Here is a 23019-nt window from a genome sequence, read left to right as displayed (position 1 = left end):
AGGTTTCTTGGTTCTAGTAAACATAGTAGTTTCCCTTAAAAAAAAAAAGAACAAAAGTGCCTTTTCTGCCTCAGGTATCTGCCTAGTGCAGTTTCTTCTTGAAATTACCAAACTAGAGGAGAGGAGACCAGATCTCAACTATAGAAAGCAAGATTATAATACATGATGTACAAATTGGACACACAAGCCAACACTCCACCCCCCCAATCATATTTGCACTAAAACAAACGATTTAGCAACATGAAAACTGGAACACACTTTGCAGGAAAAAGTGGCTGGTACATTTTTGTGGGTTACATATGTAGATCCAGGGTATCTCTTGTTTTTGTTGTAATGAAACAGTGTGACATTTTCAGCCAAAAAGTGCTTAATGTATTAGTTAGAGGAATAGCTATTTTTAGCAAGCAAGAAAAATGATTCCAAGTTATGCAAATGTGATGAAAAATACTGCTCTTCAGATTAGAACATTGCCTGCTTAATATATTTTTCTTGTTGAAAACAAGCATCCATCTGTTTTATTACAAAGTAACAAAGAGAAAGTTCCTGCCACTTTGTTCTAGAAAATTAAGCACTCATTGCCAAATCCTTTAAGGGATCTCTGCTTCACTCTTTTAACCAGTGAAGCGGCTGTTTTCGATATCCTTGTACTGGCCTGGAATCAATTTTCCAGGTTATTGAGAGCAGCTGTTCCTCTAGGAACACACTGATTCAGAAAATAAGGGTGTTTATAGATGTGCTTTGTGTGTGTGTGTGTGTGTGTGTGTGTGTGTGTGTGTGTGTGTGTGGAGGGGGGGTGCTTTAATTAGCACAGGCCCGAGAGCTGCACTAATTAAAAGCTCCCAGAGTGTCATGTGCATCAGCGTCCCTGCGCTGAAAAATGTTGATGGGGCACTTTGAACTAAAGCTCATTGAATGTTGGTATACATGATGCTGGGAGTGTGCTGGAACGCGGTAATTGCCATGCTCTAGGAGACTTGATTAATCGAGTCTGTTCCAACGTGCTATAATAACAGCATGTCAGAGCAGTCTTCCTGCATGTGTATAGGAGCCCTAAGATACTATAATCAGTATTGTTTCATTTCCTTTAATAGTGTTAAAAATTATAAAAATAGGATATCCTGCCTATTATATTATGGCATGGCATATTATGACATCACAGTGGTATGTAATATGTCATGACCTATCACATCAGTTTATACTAATACTGGCATCATGAAATAATGTAAGTAATAAAAGCTTATAAATATACATTTCAAAATGAAAGTTTCATTTTAAACCAACATTTTAAGATTTTCTTTACTGAAATGTTTCCAAGTCAGAAATTTCCCACTTCAGAGCTAGTCTTTTCAGGACATGTCATCAGTTGGTGTGATTTCACAAAATGATGACTTAATTGAAACATCCATGTTCAATGGAAAACTGATCAAATGAAAATATTTTGAATAGTTCTATTAATGTATTATTTCTGTGCATACAAAAACAAAGTCACAGAGGCATCAATAATATATATGTTTTAAAGTTCTATTTTTCTGGTTGTTGATTTCTTTTAAGTTGTACCATATACAAAATTATCAGAGGAAAAACTAGTAAGATGTTGTAAGCACTTGGAGGAGAAAAAAGTGATTAGAAACAGTCAGCATGGATTCACCAGGGGCAAGTCGTGCCTGACCACTCTGATTGCTTTCTATGATGAAATGACTGGCTCTGTGGATGCAGGGAGACTGGTGGATGTGGTGTACCTTGATTTTCATTTCCTTTAATAGCAAGGCTTTTGATACAGTCTCCCACAACTTTCTCCCAGGCAAGCTAAGGAAATATGGGCTGGATGAATGGACTGCAAGGTGGGTAGAAAACTGGCTGGAGCACCGGGCTCAGAGGGTAGTAATCAATGGCTTGATGTCTAGCTGGCAGCTGGAAGTAGTAAAACACTGGAACAGGTTACCCAGACAGGTGGTGGAAGCTCCATCCATGAAGGCTTTCAAAACCTGGTTAGACAGACATATGAATGTTCAGGGCAGAATGCTGTAAATCCTTTAATCTTTAAGGAATGTCAAATTCACTCTGTGGCCCAAGCCAGAATTCTGCATCCACAGGGCAAGTGGTGGCTGTGGCAGGACTAGGTACATTGGTAGAGGCAATGGGCTAAGTGGCTACAAGCCAAGCAGCTATGAATCCAGGCCCAGCAGGGTATAAAAGGAGACTCCTCAAGTGACCAGGGAGTGAGCAAACAGGGGCAGCAAGCAGTTTGCAGGTCAGTTTGCTGCCCCCTGCTTTGAAGGGGAACCATTAAACTTGGTGAGAGGAAGCAGGGAAAAAGGAACTTTTTGGGACCAAGGAGCAATAAACAGGTCAGCTTATAGGTGAATTTGCTAGGGAACGTCAGCTTGGGAGAAGAGCAGCAAGAGAGGGGTGACAGATTGAGACCCAGAGAAATGGCTGGAGGACATTGCAGTGCCAGAGCCACTGCCACTGCTTCTGCTTGCACCTGTGAGGTGTTTGTCTAGGCAGGACTGCTCACTGTCAAGGCTTCCACCCAGGTCCTGGTTTGGTGCTGTGAAAACTGCAGCTTACAGGTTCATTCCAGTGCCATCCAGGTTGGGGAGTGCCTGCGATGAGAGCAGTGCCTCCTTGTAGTGTTTCTCAAGGAGCAAGCAAAAGAGCTATAGGAGGAGGTGGCAAGGCTCCGAAGCATCCTTTACCATGAGGACTTCATTGATTAAATGCTGAAGAAGACCTCTAGGACTGTGGAGGAAGGACTGCTAAAGGCAGTGACAAGGGAGGGGACAAGGACTCCCAGAAAGATGGAAGCTAGAAGCTTGTGACTTCTGGCAGCAAGCAAAAGTCTTTTATCTCCACTTGCAGCAGTTTGCCTGGAGAACAGATATGGAGCCCTAGCAACAGAGGAGAAGGAGCATGTTCCATTGGTGGCAGAGGACAGGCCAGGCCTCCCTGAGGTTGGAAAGAGACCACTGCTACTAAGAAGAAGCGTTGGTGGTTGGAGACTCGCCTTTGGTGGGGATAGAAGCATCCATCTGCTGGCCTGACCTGTTGTCTTGGGAGGTCTGCTGCTTGCCCAGATCCAAGATGTCATGGAAGGATTATTGGGACTCATCTGGCCCTCTGACTGCTATCCCATGTTCTTCATCCATGTGGGTACCAATGATACTGCCTGTGGAGACCCTGAGCAGATAAAAAGTGACTCCAGGGCTTGGTGCAAGGGTGAAAGGGACAGGGGTTCATGTTCTGTTCTCCTTGGCAAATTTACAGGGGTGCCAGCACCGGGCAATGACTGCAGGCACTGGGGAAGGGATGGGCGCAGTGGGCCCTGGCTCCGGCCCCAGTCCTGGGCCTGACTCTGCTCTGATCCCTGCCCAGTCCCAGACCCATTCCCCACCACGGTCCTTCTCCCTCCCCCGCAGACTTTCCTGGGGGCGGAGGGGTGCGCACACGTTTTCAGCCCTCCCACCCCATTTTTTTCTCCCTCTGCCTACACCGCCTGCCCCACCTATCTCTGAGTTCACCAGCCGCCCCTGGCATTTATACATGAATGCACAGAGCCTGGAAAACAAGTAGTCAGAATTAGAAGTCCTCACACAGTCATGGAGCTATGCATTTGGAATAACAGAGACTTCGTGGGATAGCTTGCATGACTGGAGCACTGTCATGGATGGGTGTAAAATGTTCAGAAATGACAGACGGTGGAGAAGAGGAGGAGGAGTTGCTGTTTATGTAAAAGAGCTATCAGCTCAGAGGTCCAGTGTGAAACTGGACGTAGGCCTGCTGAAAATCTCTGGTTTAGGGTCAGAGGGGAGAGCAACAAGGGTGATGTTGTGGGTATAAGCCATAGACTGCCAGACCAGGAGGATGTGGTAGATGTGGTCTTCTGCAGATAGCTAGCTAAGTTTCCTGATCACAGGCCCTGGTTCTCATGGGGGACTTCAATCACCCTGACATCTGCTGAGAAGACAATACAGCAGTGCACAGGCAATCCAGGAAGGTTTTGGAGAGTGCTGGGGACAACTTCCTGGTGCAAGTGCTAGAGAGGACAGCTAGGGGCTGTGTTCTTCCTCACACATTGCTCACAAACAGGGAATAGTAGTGGAGGGCGACTTGGGCAGCAGTGACCATCAGATGATTGAGTTCATGATCCTGAGGAAAAGAAGGAAGGAGAGCAGCAGAGTATGGACCCTGGACTTCAGAAAACCAGACTTTGACTCACTCAGGGAGCTCATAGGTAGTATCCTGTGGGAGGCCAGTCTGAGGGGGAGGAGTCCAGGAGAATTGACAGTACTTTAAGGAAACAAACCATCCCGATGTGCAGGAAGATCAGAAAGTATGGCAGAGGACCAGCTTGGCTTAGCAGGCTAAAACACAAAAAGAAAGCTTATAAGAAGTGGAACTTTGGACAGACAACTAAGGAGGAGTATTTCTCAGGCATGCAGGGATGAAATCAGGAAGGCCAAAGCACAGTTGCAGTTGCAGCTGGTAAGAGATGTGAAGGGTAACAAGAAGGATTTCTACAAGTATGTCAGCAACAAGAGGAGGATCAGGGAAAGTGTGGGACCTTTACTAAATGGGGGAGGCAACCTAGTGACAGAAGATGCAGTGAAGGCTGAAGTACTCAATGCCTTTTTAACCTTAGTCTTCAGAGGCAAGGTCAGCTCTCAGACTACTGCACCTAGCAGCACACTTTGTGGAGGAGGTGAGCAGCCAACAGTGGCAAAAGAACAGGTGAGGGATTATTTAAAAGATCTGGATGTGTACAAGGCTGTGGGGCTGGATATCTGCAAAGGGCACTGTGGGAGTTGGCCGATGTGATTGCAGAGCCTCTGGCCATTATCTGTAAAAACTCACAGTGATCAGTGTGCGGGCCGGGAGCGGTCTGAGGCCCTTTTTTCGCACGGCGGGCTGTGGCCAGCAGCCCGGACACGCCGGGTCGGGGAAGACAGGCGGCATGCTAGAATTAGGCACGGACGCTTTATGGTTGATTTAAGATTATTTTACTTACACCGAAGATGGTTGCGGTGCAGGCAGGAAAACTTGCTTGAGTTGCGGTTACAAAACAAAACAAAAAACTCGAACCTGCAGAACGTAAGGGTACGTCGCAATGGGGTTTCGGTGACGGGAGATGAACTAAAACCTCAGGAGTACGTCGCAATGGGGTTTTGGCGACGGGAAGAAAAAAAACTGCAGGACTCGAACCCCAGGTAGAGCTCTGGATTCACTCACATGAAGTTTGCTAGGCTCCGTGGAACTTTGCGCGCAGGGAAGGGTACGTCGAGGGATCAGGCGGCGACGGGGAGAGGTGAGAGGCTGATCAGACCCCTATAGCCTTCTTGAGATACACGCTGGGTCCGATAGGCTCCGCAGCACTTAGAGATCTTCACAAGATGTGAAGTTCTCTTCCTCCTGATAGTTGTGGAGTCCTCCAACTTGGGCGGAAACCACTCAAGCCTCTTATACGGCTAGCAAGCCAATCGCTAGCCGCCACGTAGGAATAATTTAGAACTGACCAATAGTGGGGCACGAATCTGAATACAAATGGCGGGAACTCCTTGCAACGTGCATTTCTCTGTTGCAACGAAGAAATGCACCCTGCAAAGAAAGCTACGAGTGGCGGGAAATAATTCAGCTGTGCTGAAGCACACACAAACAAAAATCACACCCTTGGGTTGTGACTATCAGGAGAGGTCCCAGATGATTGGAATAAGGTAAATATAGTGCCCTCTCTTTCAAAAAGGGAAGAAGGAGGATCCGGGGAACTACAGACTGATCAGCTCACCTCAGTTCCTGGAAAAATTATGGAGCAGGTCCTCAAGGAATCCATTTCTAAGCCCTTGGAGGAGAAGAAGGTGATTAGGAACAGTCAGTGTGGATTCACCAAAAGCAGGTCATACCTGACCAGCCTGATTGCCTTCTATGATGAGCTGACTGGCTCTGTGGATATGGTGAGACTAGTGGATGTGATATACCTTGAATTCAGCCAGGCTTTTGATACAGTTTCCTACAACATTCTCTCAGGGAAACTAAAGAAGTACAGATTGGATGAATAGACTGTAAAGCAGATTGATGATCCAGCCAGTTTTCTGACTCATGGGGTAGTAGTCAATGGCTCAATGTCTAGTGCCCCAGGGGTTGGTCCCGGAGCTGTTTTTGTTCAATATTTTGATCAGTGACCTGGAAGATATGACACCAAGTTGCGGGGAGTAGTACATATGCTGGAGGGTAGGGCTAGGATTCAGAGAGACCTTGACAAATTGAAGTATTGGACCAAAAGAAATCTCATGAGGTTCAATAAGAACAAGGACAAAGTCCTGCACATAGGACAGAACAATGCCATGACTCAGCCAGTTGGTTCCCAGCCTGTACTAAGCAGCAGCTCTGCAGAAAACGACCTGGGGGACAGTAAGCTGAATGAATCAACAGTGTGTCCTTGTTGTGAAGAAGGCTAATGGCATACTGGGCTGCATTACTAGGAGTGTTGCCAGCAGATCGAGGGAAGTGATTATTCCCTTGTATTTGGCACTGGTGAGGCCACATCTGGAGTCCTTTGTCCAGTTTTGGGCCCCTCCAATACAGTATGGATGTGGACAAATTGGAGAGAGTCCATCAGAGCGCAGTGAAAATGGTTAGGGAGCTGGGGCATGTGACTTCTGAGGAGAGGCTGAGGAAACTGGGGTTATTTCATCTGGAGAAAAGAAGATTGAGGAGGGATTTAATAGCAGCCTTCAGCTACCTGAAGGGTGGTTCCAAAGAGGATGGAGCTAGACTGTTCTCAGTGGTGGCAGATGACAGAACAAGGAGCAATGGTCTCAAGTTGCAGCAAGAGAAATTTAGGTTAGATATTAGGAAAACGTTTCTCACTAAGAGGGTAGTAAAACACTGGAACAGGTTAGCCAGAGGGGTTGTGGACTTTCCATCCTTGGAGGTTTTTAAAACCCAGGTAGACAAAGGCTTGGCTGGGATGGTCTTGCTTGGAGCAGGGGGTTGGAGTAGATGACCTCCTGAGGTTCTTTCCAACCCTAATTTTTCTGTGACTCTATGAAATGGTCATAGGGTGAGCTGTGCTCTGTCAGCACAACCCATGCTTGCCCATCTGCTTCCAATGGCCATGTCCAGTGGGGCCCCAAATTCTGTAGTTGGCCATGCCCACCAGCAGCAAAGCCCCCAAAGTCTCTGGCCCACCAGTAGAATTGGAACGGCTCTGTGGACTATATATTTGACCACCCTGATCTATCTAGATCAGTGTTTCTCAACCCATAGGTCATGACCCAAAAGTGGGTCACAAGAATATATGAAAGGGCTCTGAACAAACTTTAAAAAGGATTCTCCTTTAAAGGAGAAAAATTTGGGAAACGGTGGCTTTTCACTTGCAGGCTGACAGCGTTCCAGCCTGTGAGGGGCTGCTTCCACACCTCCCTGGTGACCGTACCCCACACACTGTGGGGCTGGGGCAAGGGGGCAGCAGGTCAGGAGAGAGGGGTGTGCTGGGTCAGGACTAGCCATTGATGTTTACAAATGGGTCTTGGTACAAAAAAGGTTGAGAACCACTGATCTAGATGATGGGTGCTCTAAATTTAGTTGCATATGCCTTGACTCAGTAATAGGGTTGGAGTGGTTGCATGGCAGTGATGCTCCAGGAAACATGCAGAATGCAAGGGGGTTTTGTGGTATTTTTTATTGGACCAGCTGTACAATTGGGAGATATTAGTCAAGACTTGAGGAAGGGCACTTTGTGTGCAAAAACTTGTTTAACATTTTTCCCAACTATACTGTTGGGCCCAGTAGAAGAGGATCCAGCAGTTCAGAGGTGTGCAGTGAAGAGGATAAAGGGTTTGGAAAGCAAGTCAAGGAGAGGCTGAAGGAGCTAGGCATGTTCAGCTTGTGGAAAAGACACTTAAGAGGGGACATGATAGCAGCCTTCAGATACTTGAAGGACTGCCATAAAGAAGAGAAAAAGGACTTTTTTTCTCTTGCTGCAGATCGGAGGATGTGGACCAGTGGCTTGAAGTTGCAGGAAAGTAAGTTTTGACTGGATATCCAGAAATAACTTCTTCACTGCTAGAATATTGAGGCAATAGAGTAGACTGCCTTGGGAAGTTCTGGACTCTCCATTGCTGGAGGTGTTCAAGAAGAGGTTGGACAGCTACTGGTTGGAGTGATTTAGGTGTATGTTCTGCTATGGGTATTTCCCAAGCTTCTGGGCTTTGATGATTGTCCTCCTCCCACCCCCTTTCTACTACGTGTCAGGATGTTTTTAAGGCTTCCTCAAAGGCATTGGGTATCAGCTACAGTCAGGGTTGGGTGTCAGTGTTCCACCTGAGACCAAAGCCAGACGTTCCTAGCTAGAGGATCTTACCCCTCCACTCAGGGTTAAATCAATTGCCATGTTTAGGGTCAGGAATGAATGTTATCCCATGATCATATTGGGGTGGGCTGGTGTGGTTTGCTTTCCTCTGTAGCGGAGGGGTGTGACCTGCCTGTGATTGCTTGAGCATATATTGGCAGAATTTCATAGAAGCAGGACATCGGCTGCCGTGGTTCCCATACTTTAGCTCTGGCATGTTAGGTCTGTGTTGTGTCAGGTTTGATAATAATCTTATATAGAGTTGAGATTATCATTTGTATGGGATGGTTTGGATAGGGATGATCTTTCTTTAGGCAGGGGATTGGACGAGATGACCTCTGGAAGTCCCTTCCATCTGTGCTTCTGTATAATTCTGTGATTTCACCAAAAAAAACCTTGCTTTTCATATTGTTTCAATAAAGTGCTGAATGCAGTGGGACTATTTATATGGGTAAAGATTTGCTAAAGTACTTTCCTGAATCAGAGCCACAGAGAGAAGTGGGTAGAAGTAACTTGTATAATTTGTATGAAAGACCAGCCAAACATTTTTTATTAGAGTAAAATTACTGATTGATAATTGGTTCATTTAATATTAGTTAACTAATCCTACATAACAAAATATCCTCTTAAAAGATGAAAATTTGTTGTTTTTTCAGGTGAAAACAGTTCTGGACAAATTGTATGAGAATAAGAAAATAGAGAATGCTACACACAACATATATGCCTATCGGTAAGTTGTGATTAAAGAACTTTCAATGCACTTTTGCAAGCTTTTGAGAGGTGTCGAAGAAGTAAAACACTGTTCAGAGGGGATCTCTCAAATAAATTATTCTCTTGGCCAATTACATCAATTTTTGGCATATTTCTCAGTCAGCCATAACTGTACATGAAATGTGTTAATATTCATTATTGGTGTATGAACATATAGAAATCATGAGATCAGAGATGTAAAATAAAGGGAAAGCTAGAAACTTTAAATATAGGTTCATGACTCTTAAAATGCATCTGGATTTAACAGCATGTGCTCTGAGAGCACCCTACATCATCAGTTTTTCTATATCTACTCATGCATCTTTGGAATATTGAGATAAAAACAACCCTGCTCGTACAGAGTTTATTAGATCCTAGTGAAATTGGGAGGGGAAGTTGGGGGGCGGGGAATCCAAACCCCCAGAGCTCAATTAGCAAAGAAGCCTGTAATCTGTAGCACCAGGGGTGGATACTGACAAGTCCTCTCACATGTGGCAGCGGTATGGCTGTAGGAAATGGAGAATACTGTAGTTTAAGAATATTTAGGACTTAAATGTTCATCTCTGCTGCATCTGTCTGTGATGAGAGAGTTTCATTTCTTATTGCTGCCTACCTGGCACTTGTCACTTTGTGTCACCAAATTTTCTTAAAAGCAACATAAAAACCCTATTTTGCTAACATGACTTCTTAAGTACAAAGTTACAATGTTACAAAGTTATGAAATCATTTAGGAAGCAAGCAGTCGGACACCAGTTGTGCGGAGGATTTTATTTTTGAAACTGGATTGAAACCATTCTGCTTTCATATAAATTAACTGCTCTGGGGTGTATAGTTCTTGTAATGTCCATGTACAAAGCTGGTCCCGGCAGAAAGTAGAATGGGGAGTTTGGAGGTAAATCTCAGGAGTAATTTCAGACTGGTGATGAAAATCTCGACTTCATTGAAATCAATGGTTGTTTTACCAGAAGTCCTAGAGTTTCCTGGAATCTCTTCCTGATATAGAACTTCTTTTTGTCTCTGATGTAATTTTGGAGGTAATATCTGATAAGGTATCCATAAAACCCATCTGGTAAGGGTAATATCTGATATCAGTTTGGGGATCACTTCTAACAGGATCATAACAGGATCATAAGAGATTAAGGTGGTTTTGATGTGAAAGTATTTAATTTGAAATTTGGTCACCTGGTTTCTAGTCTTGCCTCTTCCATAGACTCCCTTTTCATGCTGGGTAAGTCTTAAATTTTATGGATTTTTTTGGTTCTGTATCTTTGAAATATAGGATAATAATACTTTCTTACAGTGCAAGCAATAATACTTGATTACTTAATGCACTGTGTAAGCAGTAATATTTGCTCATGCAATGCTGTATTAAGGATGACTTGATATTTGTAAAACATTTTCATTTGAAGTTACTTGCCAAAATTCTTCAGGTCTAGTTAAGCTGAGACTGCCTAGACTAGGTGATTTTACTTTATGATAGTCAATTGCCAATTTACGTGACGGAGTCAATGCATTTGTAAAAGCCTGTAAAGACAGCCACCAGACATTTGTTCCTTGATGTAAACCACAAATATATTTATTTGCCTCAAGGCTCATCCTGTTTTCGTGCATATATCTATTATGAAAAAGCAACATTGATACAGTGTTTATGAAACTGTTCTAAGGTATCCTAGAAATCTTTAATAATATTTTGTATTGCATCTAATGGTGTTTATTTTTAGAATATACTGTGAAGATAAGCAGACATACTTACAGGATTGTGAGGATGACGGGGAGACTGCTGCAGGCGGACGCCTCCTCCATCTTATGCAGGTTAAAAGGCAACAAACTTTGTCTTATCGGCTCCTGTACGTGTGTGAGGAGACTTTTCTGACACACTGGAAATCCAGTGCATCAGAGCAAACTTGATTAATCAAGTCTTCTGGAACATGAAAATTGCACTCTGGCATCCTTCTGAGTCATGTATTAGTGTCACCACACTGAAAAATGGCAGTGGGGCACCTTTAAATAAAACACATTCGATAAGCTTTATTTCAAAGTGTCCCACTGCCATTTTTTCAGCATGGGGATGCTGATGCATGTGATGTGAAGGTGCTTTTAATTAGTGAGGCTTGCTAATTAAAATGCCTGGTGCCGCATCCCACTGCATGTGTAAAAATGCCCTAGATAGTTTTACATTTCTCTTTAAAATCAGAAAAGTTTAACAAAATCTTGCTGCTTTAAGTCCTATGCTGGTCTTAATTCTTACTGTGTACATAGCCTATCGTATGAGGGTATTCTGTATATTACTTGGCTTTTCAAAGAAGTGAAACAGAAGAAAGTATAGCTTGTCAAACTTGGCCTTTCAGCTCTTGGGGATATAGACTTTACTTGTGTAGTGCCACAGATAAAGTAGGTTGTATTTCATATACAGTTTTGACAGCCTGTCCATTTTAAGAGAAGAATTGAACTGACTCCCTATTAAACTGACTCCCTATACCTTTTGTAGCACAAAAGAATCAAGGTGAAAGGCAAAGCAAGTATATAGGAAAGATGTTGGGCACTAGAGGGCATCCTTATTTACAGGAGAAGTCAGTTGACTTAATTTCTCATTATTATTTTCTTGATAAAATACGGGCTTGTATCTAAAGCATGTGAGTAGCACTTTTAAATAAAGGAGATGGGGCTCCACCCTGGATTCTTAGCCTCATGTTCACATAAATTAATTTTAGAAGTTCCCTCACAATAGGAACTGTTAATTTTTTTCCGTGTATTATTTCAGCATTTTAAAATGAAAACCAGTAATGATGGTATATTACAGGCTTAAGCAACATTTACACCCATTTGCCCCTTTAACACACAGCCACACAGAATACTTACAATTTTCTTGAAATGTTCACTTCTAGTTCATCAGTTCTACCATTTACGTATAATCCCTAGTAATTCCCTCGCTTACACAGGATTATTTCATAAAATGCTTATTTTGTTGATCAGCAGTTAAGTGACATTCCAGTACTTGTTTTAATGTTTGCCATTTTTTAATTTGGAAGTTTTTGAAACCTTCCTTGTTAGCTCATGGCCAATCTATTTTATGCAAAATATACAAGAAAGTACACTGGATATCAGTGTTTGTGTAATTAAAGTATAGTCATGAAAAATTAGTTTTTGTAGACGTTGTAGTTAGTGATAGCTTGCTTACTCCGAGAGTTGTTTTGAACGTGTGCACATTCTTTGTCTGTAAACAGTGTGAATTTAGTAGCTCTTAAAAGTGCACCAGGGCTTTCAACATTCCACAAATATCACACGATCAAGTGACATTAAGTGTGATTTCTCAAGATTCAGTGCCTATCACCCATATGGACAGTAATGTTTAATCCTAGTTACTGGAGAGTGTGTTTTGAAAGAATAATTCTGTATAGATCATAAAAGCACAGTTCCCAAAGGTAAGGTAATATAGGAGTAGTAAACAGTCAAAGTTAGCTGGTAACTGAGTTCTCTTGATTTCCTTCTTAAAAACACTTATGATTGATGATACTCACTGAAATATTATGCGAGTTAAACCACTTCTTCTGTTGCTATAGTTATTGCTTTTATTTGAGATTTTATGGCATTTATAAGTTAGTATATCATTTTCAACATGTCCAATATCTGGTTTTTTTTTTAAACGATGTGTCAAGAATTTAAACCATAAATTCTCTCTTAATTCTCTGATTTTCTTATCTCTGGCCTAAGGATACTCCACCCAACATTACAAAGTAGATTAAATTAGCCTCTGCCGTTGAAGGAACTGAGGGAGAAGTATTACTTGACAAATAGCTGTCCATGGAAAAGAGGATTAACTGTATGAGGTTAAATATGCTCTAGTTCTTCCTTTCCACATCCTTTTGAATAAAGACAGTTTGCAGTAAAGTGCCAACTAGACATTGCATCGTAAAAGCTACGCAACAAAAAATGGGCATATTTTTTAATCACGGAAGATCCATGTAGCCTTTTTTGAAATGGCATTCTTATCTTGTGTAAGATAAGCTAAAAACATTTCAATCAAGATAGCCCTTTTCGGTTAAAGTTAAAACTGAGAATTCAAAAGTTATCTTGGTATCTGCTTGCTATGACAATTTGCTGTGAATGTGAATTTTGCATAAACAGCCCAAAACAATCTTTTAAAGATAATTTCCTTAACTTTTCCTATATTGGAATATTTAAGTATTCAATCTGATATGTTTTTACAGTTACATAAACGAGGACAAGTTTTCAGGTTGTACATGCTTATCTGGGCTAAGGGTGCTTGAGCCACTGAACATGTAATTATACTGGCTTACTTATGGGTCCATTTGTTATACAGCTTCAAATTTTATGCCTAAAGTTACAGTACTGTTACTCCATTGAAGTTCATGAATACGTCAGAAAATAATTGAGTCCAATATATTAATCATTACTTATGGTTTGTGCTTTGAATCTTCAAAGAAGTTCAGGGAAAGATTTTCAAAGGGACCTAAGGGAGTTAGGCACCAAATCTTATCAACATTCGATGGAAGTTAGGCACATGACTTTCTTAGGAAAGAGTATTTTGTATTTCACCCAGACTTCTTATGTATGTTTACTCCTGGTTTTTAAGTGTATTTTTATTTCAAAATCTAAACATTTTAGGAAATTGTAGCTGGAAATAGCAAACATGATTGTCTTGTACAAGTAAATTTGCATAAGAGTTAACCATAGTGAAAATTAGCCTCCTGCAAAAAAATTGTGTTTATAAAGAATTAAAAAGAATCCCAATGAGCTAATTGGGCCCAATGAGCTGTTCCAAGTGCAGCACCACCTATTGAACCCAAATTGAAAATTAATCAATTCTTGTAGAAGCGATTTAACATTTCCAGGAGTTATTTAAATCAAGTATATACTTGAAACCTTTCCTTTGCCATGTTCCTGATATTTATCCTTAAGCATGTCTAACTGAGGAATAAATGAAGTTGTATACAAGCAAATGGAAATGTGTAAAATATGTACAAACTGGTAATACAAACTAGTGGAGTTAGTTTTTTTTTCTGAGAATACATTCATTTGTACCTGTCAGCATTTGAAAGTAATAAAAAGAGATTGTGGAGAAATAATGGGGATTCAGACTGCGATACAAAGAACGTGTATTTAAAAATAATAAATGTGACTTGATAAAAATCCCTTTAAATATCTGAGTTCCTTTGGGGAAAGAAATCCTTCAATGTACAATATACTATTTTACTGTTGATACATAAACTTTTATTTTATACAGATTTTGCATGTCCGTAATGTTTTGGTTGTGGTATCCCGGTGGTATGGAGGAATCCTGTTAGGACCAGATCGTTTTAAACACATCAACAGTTGTGCCAGAAATATACTAGTGGAATACAACTATACAAATTCAGCTGTAAGTTGTGACTGGTAGACCAATGGTGTTGGTTTTTCGATATGTGTAAATTGTCATATGTAGTTGCAATCCCTGGAGCTATGAAAATATACATTACTTGAGGATATTTCCTGGGGTTGGAGTGTTGTTGTGGCTGTTATATTGAGGAAATGTATGCAAAGGTATGTGTGTGGTGGTTTTTTTGTTTTGTTTTTTAAATGTTACTCTTTATTGAACCAACTACAGTTGGGGCAGATATTTGACAAACTTTGGGATCCAAAGCACCATTCTTAAGGTCATATTGTATATTTTCAATATCCTTCATGCTACAGTAGGATTGGAGGGTTGTTGTAGCTGTGATGGTCCAGAAAAAATATTTTGGGAAAGGGTTTTTTTGTGATATCTTTTATTTTAGTTGGGAGAAGCTGGGTCCTGAGACCTCAAAAATTATGCTTTGTATCTGAAAGCTTGACAAGTACCTCTCCCAGCTGCACAGTCGATTCAGTAAAGGGTATCACAAAAGAAGTCCCATGATGATCTGTCTTATGGTTATCCTGAGGCATGGTTGCTAAAAATAGTGGAATGGCAATAAAGGTTTCTTTAGAAATTTCTGTATTATCATTCTGTGGGTTTCCACTGGTTTCTAACTTTTTTGGTATTTTCTCTTGGATTTGTAAAGATCACTTTTGACCACAGCAATAATAATAATTTGAAGTAAACAATATTAACTGTAAAATTTAAATAAACACTAATACTTGAATTACTTATCTGCAAAATGTGTAGTTTTGCCATCCTCACATTACAGTCCATTCCTTGATAACCCGATTTGTGATGGATAGTGTTATGAGATGCACCATCAAGTGGCATGTAGATTAAATGAGGGAAAAAGTCTCTTTCTTATATTCACTGCTAGTAAGGACTAGGCAAGTGTTCTTATTACATTTAAGTCAACAGAAATGTTGACATTAACTTCAAAGAGATTGGAGTTTGGTCTGATAGCAGCAATTGTTTCAACATCTTACTTGTTTTAATAAGCTTGTATCTAAGGTATTTTTCAATTTGATGTTTTTCAGAAATGATAGAATGTATTTTGTGCTGCTTGTGCAATTCAAATGTTTATGTGATTTGTTAAACAGCAAGTAGCTCTCAGAATTACTGTGGACTATAGTTTATTATTTTAGCTACAGGAAGACATTACAATATATAAATAATAACACCAAACATTTTCCTTGTTCAAATAGACTAGAAGAGTTAATACCAATAACCTTACACTCTTAAGATAAGTTTTTAAATGGGATCCAACTGGCTTAAGGGTATAAATCTTAAATTGATTTTTTCATGGGGATTTAAAATCCCCCTAAATCACTTAAACAGTTTATGAAATTTTCAAAATTTTGCTATAATTTTAAGGGATTGTATAATATAGACATCAATACTTCTACAAATTAGTACCAAGTCACTTGACAGTGTTGTCTACAAGTCTAGTGCAGAACTATATTCCCTTTCCAGTGAGTTTCAGGAACTGCTTGCTAGGGCTGCGCAAAATGGGCCCTGTTTTATTTGGATTTGGATATGGCCTGAATCAGGGACAGTGATTCAATCTGTTGATTTGGACCACTGGCCCTGATTTGATTCAGTGAATCCGAATCTGAAGATTTGGTGCTGATTCAGCGATTTGGACGCAGACACAGCCTTAAAAGTTATTTTCTACATACCTTGAGGTAGCAGGCGTAGCTGTGATCGCTGCAGTGCTGGGGTGCATGGAGCATCCCACGGGAGCACGGGGGGGTGGGAGAGGCGGGGGCTCTCCAGCATGGTTGGCAGCAAACCCGGAAATGGACCGGAAGTATTTCTGGTTCACCTCTGGGTCTGCCGGGGAGTGCACTGCCCCCCCCCCGGCTTGGGAGTTGGTCACAGGAGGACCCTGGGTGCCACCCCAGACCCAGGAGGCACCAGTTGCCAAGCTGGGGCGGGGTGCAGGGGCCCCCCTTGCACGCTCCCTGGTGGATCAGGAAGTGGACTGGAAGTGCTTCTGGTCCACTTCTGGGTCTGCTGCCAAGCACCCTGTGCTCCTGTGGGACACTGCATCTGCCCTAGCTCCGCAGCGTTCGGAGCCCCTGCTACCTAGAGGTATGTAGAAAAAATAATAATACTTTCTTACAATGCAAGGATAATAATACTTGCTTACTTAATGCACTGTGTAAACAGTAATATTTGCTCATGCTATGCTGTATCAAGGATGACTAGATATTTGTAAAACATTTTTATTAGAAGTTACTCGTCAGTATAGATTATCTAGAGAGGTTGTGGCATCTCTGTCACTAGAAGTTTTAAAATGTCGATTAGACAAATATTTGGGATGATTTGGATGCTGATGGGCCTGCTTCAAGTAGGGATAGTACTAGATGGCCTTTGGAGATTCCTTCAGCCATATTTTTCTATGATTTTTAGGATTATATTCTCTTCTGTTTTGCTCCAGGTAACTCACATATATGCAGACTTCAGGTTTCAGACCTGCAACACTTCACCATTCATGCTAATTTTACTGTCCTTTGCACACAATTATCATTTGTAAAAAGTTAGAGAAATGTAAAGCTAATTATGTGAAGAAATACTTCAAAAATACACTTCTGTCTGAAAATATTTTTGATTTTAATGCAAAAATATCTAAGATTGGAAAAGGATGAATCCCCCTTTTCTTCATTTGTTTACTTTGTGCATTTGACAGCATTTTGTACCTATTCACTTTCTTTTTCTTGTCAGTTGATTAGCTTCCTCTTTTGTTTGAGGGGAGGGTTCTTGTTTTTCAAATAAGCACTAAAACTATTAATAGGCTATTTTATAATTCTCTCTGACTCTTGGAAAAGTTTTCCCTTTTTGCTAACTTTCTTAATTGTAGTAAGAATGCAACCATACGTTTCAGTGTGGTCCAAGAGTTGATCTTTCTGATTTTTCAAGCTTGTTTCCAGTCAGAAGTCAGATATTTGTAAATCATTCATAAAACATCAGAATTTCATGACAGTAAGAAGACAACAGGTTATTGTACCATATGTCAATGTATTTAGTATTTATTGCATACCTAAAAATGGATGGCCCTGCATTGTGGCTGGCACCTGAACACTATGTTGATTTGAATAGAGAGCCATAAGAAGCATACATATGAATACTGTATTTACCTGACTTTAAGGTAAAATTTATGAAAATGTTATAATTTTTCAGGTATAGAATTTTATTATAGGAGGGTCATCTTAAATGTATCTGCCGCAGCTGCTACCATGAAAAAGCAGTGGCAGGGGGCAGGCAGCTGGGAGGGTCTGGTGGCTGACCAGGTGGTCTCCTTGCCCTCTGACCTAACCCACCTCCCAACTCTTCTTCTTCCGCATGCAGGCTGCACCCAGCACCTGTGGTAACTGGACTCCCTGCTGCCTGTCTACCTTGTGCCTGCCCCTGCAGCCTCTGCCCTGGCTCCTGTCTCCTGTGGTCTTTGTCCCCCACCCTCCCACAGCTTTTGTTTCCCTGCTTTGTGGAGCCTCTGCCCACTTCTCCCCTCTCTTACTGACAGACACAGCTCCATTCCTTCCCAGGGCACAGAGGACATGGGAGTGCGGCCCCTGCCCAGCCATACAGCTGTGTTCTGGTGCTGGAGCTGTGCTGGTGGTGATTGGCTGGGCAGGGTTTTCCATGTGCTCCATGCCCTGGGAATGAATGGAGCTGGAGCCATGCCTGACAGTAAGTGGGGGAAGGGCGCAGAGGCTGCAGGGGCAGATGATGCAGGGGGCAGGGCAGAGGGGTCAGGGGCAGGCAGAGCTGGGAGAAGATGGCTGCTGTGGCTCTGGCTATCTATGAGTCAGGTTTGGAGTTGAAGTCAGAGCTGCAGCAGCTGCCTTCCCCTCCCACCTCTGCCCTGTACTCAAATTCAAGAGAAGGGGCATTTTCCCCCATGCTAAATGGACCAGGGGGGGGAGGGGGGGAGGGAAATCTTATTTTGGTTTTTAGAAAATACAGTAATTGATGGAGGAGGTGGCATCTTTTTAATGACTAATGTTAAACTGGGATGGGCCACTGCAAACTACTCATCAGTATCTCCAATGAAATATAAATCTGTGGCTGAGCGTATGAGATATGGCCCCTTGCAAACTTTATATGTGCTAAGAGGCCTGCTGGAAGCCAGAGCTCTAACCCCCTCCCCTCATCCACACTAGTTGTGAGAGATGAGATAAGGCAAGACTCGAGTTATATGAGACATAGGTCCCCAGGAGATGTTATTTTAAATTTGTTGGGATTTTATTCTGGATCTCCAAAATTGTACGTCTTGTCATGCCAGGTGTTCGGGATGTGGGATAAATCCCACTTCATGTCTGCTGGTACTTTGGAAACCCAGTACCAGGCAGCAGCTCCCAGCTGCACATGCACCTTTTAAAAGTCTGTGGGTGGGGAGCTTAAGATTAGGCAGCCATCCCCCACATGTTGGCACATTCAGAAAGAACTTAAAGGGGGTGCCTAGTCAGGGGTGCTACTTTCCAAAGTGGCAGGTTTAAAGGGTAGGTGGGCAGCCCAGGAATGGGGAGCGGCTCTCTAGTTTAGACTCCTTGTATGCCCTTTAAATTAATAACATCCATGCCATACATTCAAATTAAAGCTCAATACAAACCAGCCACAACGATGTTCCACATTAAATGTTCCACATCCACATTTAATGTGGAACATGTTTGTGGCTCGTTTTTCATTTTATTGCATGATTGAATTGTTTGCATATGTGGCACAAATTGTGTGATGCATGTAAAGTCTGTTGGGGCTATAGAGGCATATCCCTTCATTGCATCTGTATTATTGCTTGCAGTATAAGACGATCCCTTCATGGGAGTGCCTGGGACCACTGCTTAGGCAGCCAGCTAAATTTATAGCCCTCAGCTGGACCTTTTGTAACATATTAACACACTAGAACCCACAAAAGTTGGAGCAGTTGTAAATGAAATCCCCCAAACACCAGTCTCAGTGTTGTCAGGTGGAAGGTGAAGAAATCCTCACATCAGCTTGCTATTTTCTCCTTGTGAGGAAAACTATTGCTTTCAGACTCAACAATCCGCATTAGCTACATTCACCCTTCCGACTTCTGCCAACACTGCGTTGGTCATGGGTGTGATCAGATGTGATCCTTGCCAACACAGATGTGCAGGCAAAATCCTTTGGCATGTTAAAATTGTGCTTTTACTACTCTAGCCTTGTTTTCAGAGGGAAAGGGTTTTACTCTGCTAGTTTAATATGTCTTATTGTCAATGTAGCTGCAGTCCCACTAGGAACAGTTTGCCAGTGTAATATACCAGTATTACTCTCCTGGTAATGGACTCCTGTTGTAGAAAAGGCTTACCTATATCTATACTGAAGACTTCTGACATAGCCATGCCCATTTAGGATTTGAAGAGGTGAGGTCCCTAACTAATGTACTTGTGCCATCACAAAGCCATGGTGTGGACATAGTTACACTGTAAAACTGCTTTTACTGTATAGTTTTTTGGCTTGAGGTGGGTAAAGTTGTAGTCCTGGGACAAAGCAGAGCTTTGCTGGTATTGCTATGACCAGTCTTGGAACACTTTACTGGTGTACTTCTCGGCCTCTTGAAGGCTCAGATCAAGTGTAGTATCAGTAACAAATTTATAATGTAAACATGGCATTAGCCCTCTGCATCATAGGAAATCCAGCATTGTAACCCCAGGGTAGGACAGGAACAACAAGCCTGAAATAGCTTCCTCATCTGAAAGGAACCTTTTTCATTCCTTTCTCCCCCAGTGCCAGATAGGAGTCAGATACTTAGCCATGCACCACCTCATGGTAGCCAGAGTAAGTGGGGCAAATCCTAGAGCTTGGTGCAGATGAAACATGTCACTGCCCTTCCTCTAGAGCCCATCCACGCAGCAGGAGGAAGGGGGAGAAGGAAGAGGAAGGTGAGACGCGTGAGTCCCAGCTTCCACCCACTAGAGGTGAAGTAGGGGAAATGAAGGGTCATATGGAAAACTGATTTACCTACTTTCTGTCAAGATGTCCTTCCCTCCATACACTGAAGGGATTTCCACTGCTCCCCACCAAAGTCCCATGCAAACTCTCAAAATGAATATTTTGCTTCGCTAACAAATATTTTTGGTGTTCACTCTGATATAAGGCACACGTGTTAGTGCTGTAACTGTTTTGTTAGAGTTAAATCAGTAGATGCTTCAGTGAGATCACAGTAGTAAGAAGTAGCTATTTAGAGTATCCCTTGTCCACTCATATTGCCTGGTAGGGCAGTGGTAAGATGTCCTGAGCAGGATCCAAATGCAAGATGCTAGTTTTTATACAATCAGGAGAAGGACAAAGCTATGAAGAACTTAACTCCTATGAGATCAGAATATTTCTAAATGAACCTCTACTGTATCTAAGACTTAGGTCAGAGTCAGAAGTCAGAATTGTCACAAATCTCAATGAACAGTATTCAAAATTCATTACAACATAACTGGTGCCTAGTGTATGACTGAAAGATCTTAGCAGTGTAGAAAAGAGAACAGCTGTCTTTATAGACTATAGTCATATTTCTTTTGATTTTCTTTCAGGAAGAATCATCTAAACAATTGGGTAAGAACAGAAGAATAAGGAAGGACAACAAGAAGAAATCTGAACATTAATAAATTTTAAAAGAACCTGTTGACAGCATTCAGTTTGCACATATTATATAAAGTCCTACATTAAAAACACTATTGCAGAAAAATATCTTCAGACACAAATATATGCCTTATCTAAGAAAAACAGACATTTCAGATTCCGCCGAAAATTTAGAATGGCCTTAGCAGCATTTTTACTTTCTTCTGTGGTTACCTCAGTTGTTTTGGAGTGGGGAATGTGAACAAATGATTTTGCCATACATTCATACACTACAATGAATTCCAGAGCTTAACAAAACCACTATTTTAGCTTTCACCTTTTAAATGACTCAGAATATGGATTAACTGTCCTCTGTACCATCACTAATCAAATACCTCTTTTGTACTGGAATCTTAGGGCACTTTTACACGTGTTCCGACATGTTTCAATTAGAATGCGTCAGAGCACAGTTGATTAATTGAGTATGCTGGAGCGCTCTGATCAAAATACTCCAGCGTGCTGTAGCATCTCTTGTATTCAGCACCCCTGGGTTTCAGAATGGCAGTGGGGGCACTTTAACTAAAGCTTGTTGAATGATGTAATTAGAACAGCTGTAATTAGAACAGCTCCCAAGAGCCACTCTGCTCTAATTAAAACACCACCCGCACCTTGTGCATGTGTATAGGTGCCCTTAATTGCCCTAATTTTCCTCAGTTGAGTTCTTCATTGGAATGATGGTACTGTAACTTTTGTAAAGGATATTATGTTTTAGGATATTGTCTATTAAAACTTTCTATGTTTGAGAAGAAAGCAAGTAGCATACTGCTACATGGACTTTCTTGCATCTACTTTGTCCTTGAGCATAGCATTGGAGTTTGCTTGATGACACAAAAGAACCATTGGAAGAAGTGTCAACTTACATGAATGTAAAGGAATCGCTTTATTAATTTATTGAGGATTTGCTGAAAGTGTCAGATTGTGGAAACTGGCTGAATTTATCAGTGGTGAACTCTGAAACTGAAAGAGCCAATGATTTTAAGTCAGGAAACAAATTTTGAAACATATTTTAAATTTAATTATGAACATATTAAATATATGAAATATCACTCTTAGTGATTGCCTTTCATAGATTTTTTCAGTTATCTTTTTTTTCTTCTGCTGGATTTTTCTGTAATGCACTAACAATTTAAGCCTTGGTACTGTAAAAGGGAGTCAGTCATTTGGTATTAAGGACCTGCTGTGTGGAGACTTTGGTAGAAGCAGAAACTAGTTTTTTTATATTTACACTAGTGGCTCACAACCTCAGGGCATGACCCAAATCAGGGTTGTGGGAGGTCTGCTCCTTGCTCAGCCCCTCCCGCCTGCAGGGTTCTCCCGGCGCATGGTCTGCGCAGCTCTTGGCGCCGCTGCTCCCCACAATCCTGGTGCAGCCTAGGCTCTGCTGGCACTGCCAGGCATGAGTGAGGAGGGGGCTGGGATTGCAACTTGGATTTAGGGTTGCAGCAAAAAAGGTTGGGAGCCACTGATTTACACTTTATCCCTTACTTGCAGAGGATGTAGTGAATAATCTGATGGATATCTTTCTTTTCTACTGTTTTTTATCTTTTAATTGCTATAATTCTGTTAAGTTTTAACAGTAAAGCTACTTTCGTAGCCTGGTCTGTAGTTGAAACTTTTGCTGGATAATGATATCAGTTAATGGCATGATTTTAGTACTGACATTTGTATACCAGCAAAAATCATAGTGCAGATAAAATGGTAGTGGCATAAAATATTTTTGTGATATTGTTGGCTTCTAAAAGTGATATAAACTATGCAGCAAATCCATGTTTTGCCAGCCTGAGTTCTATCTATGCCTAGAGTTCACCAGTGTAGCTTATGCCACCAACCTGTCCTAGTGTAAAGTTGGCCTAATTAAACTAGTTACTCCAAAATGTCTTGCAGAAATAGA

The 23019-nt window shown here is 41.6% G+C and overlaps 1 protein-coding gene across 1 annotated transcript in view; it reads left to right on the top strand.

The window, feature by feature from the left end:
- Positions 1 to 22180, top strand: part of IMPACT (impact RWD domain protein) — a 42266-nt gene extending 20086 nt beyond the window's left edge. The window contains exons 8-11 of the mRNA XM_006264483.4: positions 9004 to 9077; positions 10819 to 10909; positions 14343 to 14477; positions 21041 to 22180. Coding sequence (XP_006264545.1) covers positions 9004 to 9077; positions 10819 to 10909; positions 14343 to 14477; positions 21041 to 21112 — 372 coding nt within the window. The 3' untranslated portion in view covers positions 21113 to 22180. The remainder of the gene's footprint in view (positions 1 to 9003; positions 9078 to 10818; positions 10910 to 14342; positions 14478 to 21040) is intronic.
- The last annotated feature ends 839 nt before the right edge of the window (positions 22181 to 23019 follow it).

This window comes from Alligator mississippiensis, chromosome 3 (genome assembly GCF_030867095.1).
Source record: "Alligator mississippiensis isolate rAllMis1 chromosome 3, rAllMis1, whole genome shotgun sequence".
Lineage (NCBI taxonomy): Eukaryota > Metazoa > Chordata > Crocodylia > Alligatoridae > Alligator > Alligator mississippiensis.
Note: the sequence above shows the minus strand (reverse complement) of the source record. Positions and strands in the feature narration are given on the sequence as shown.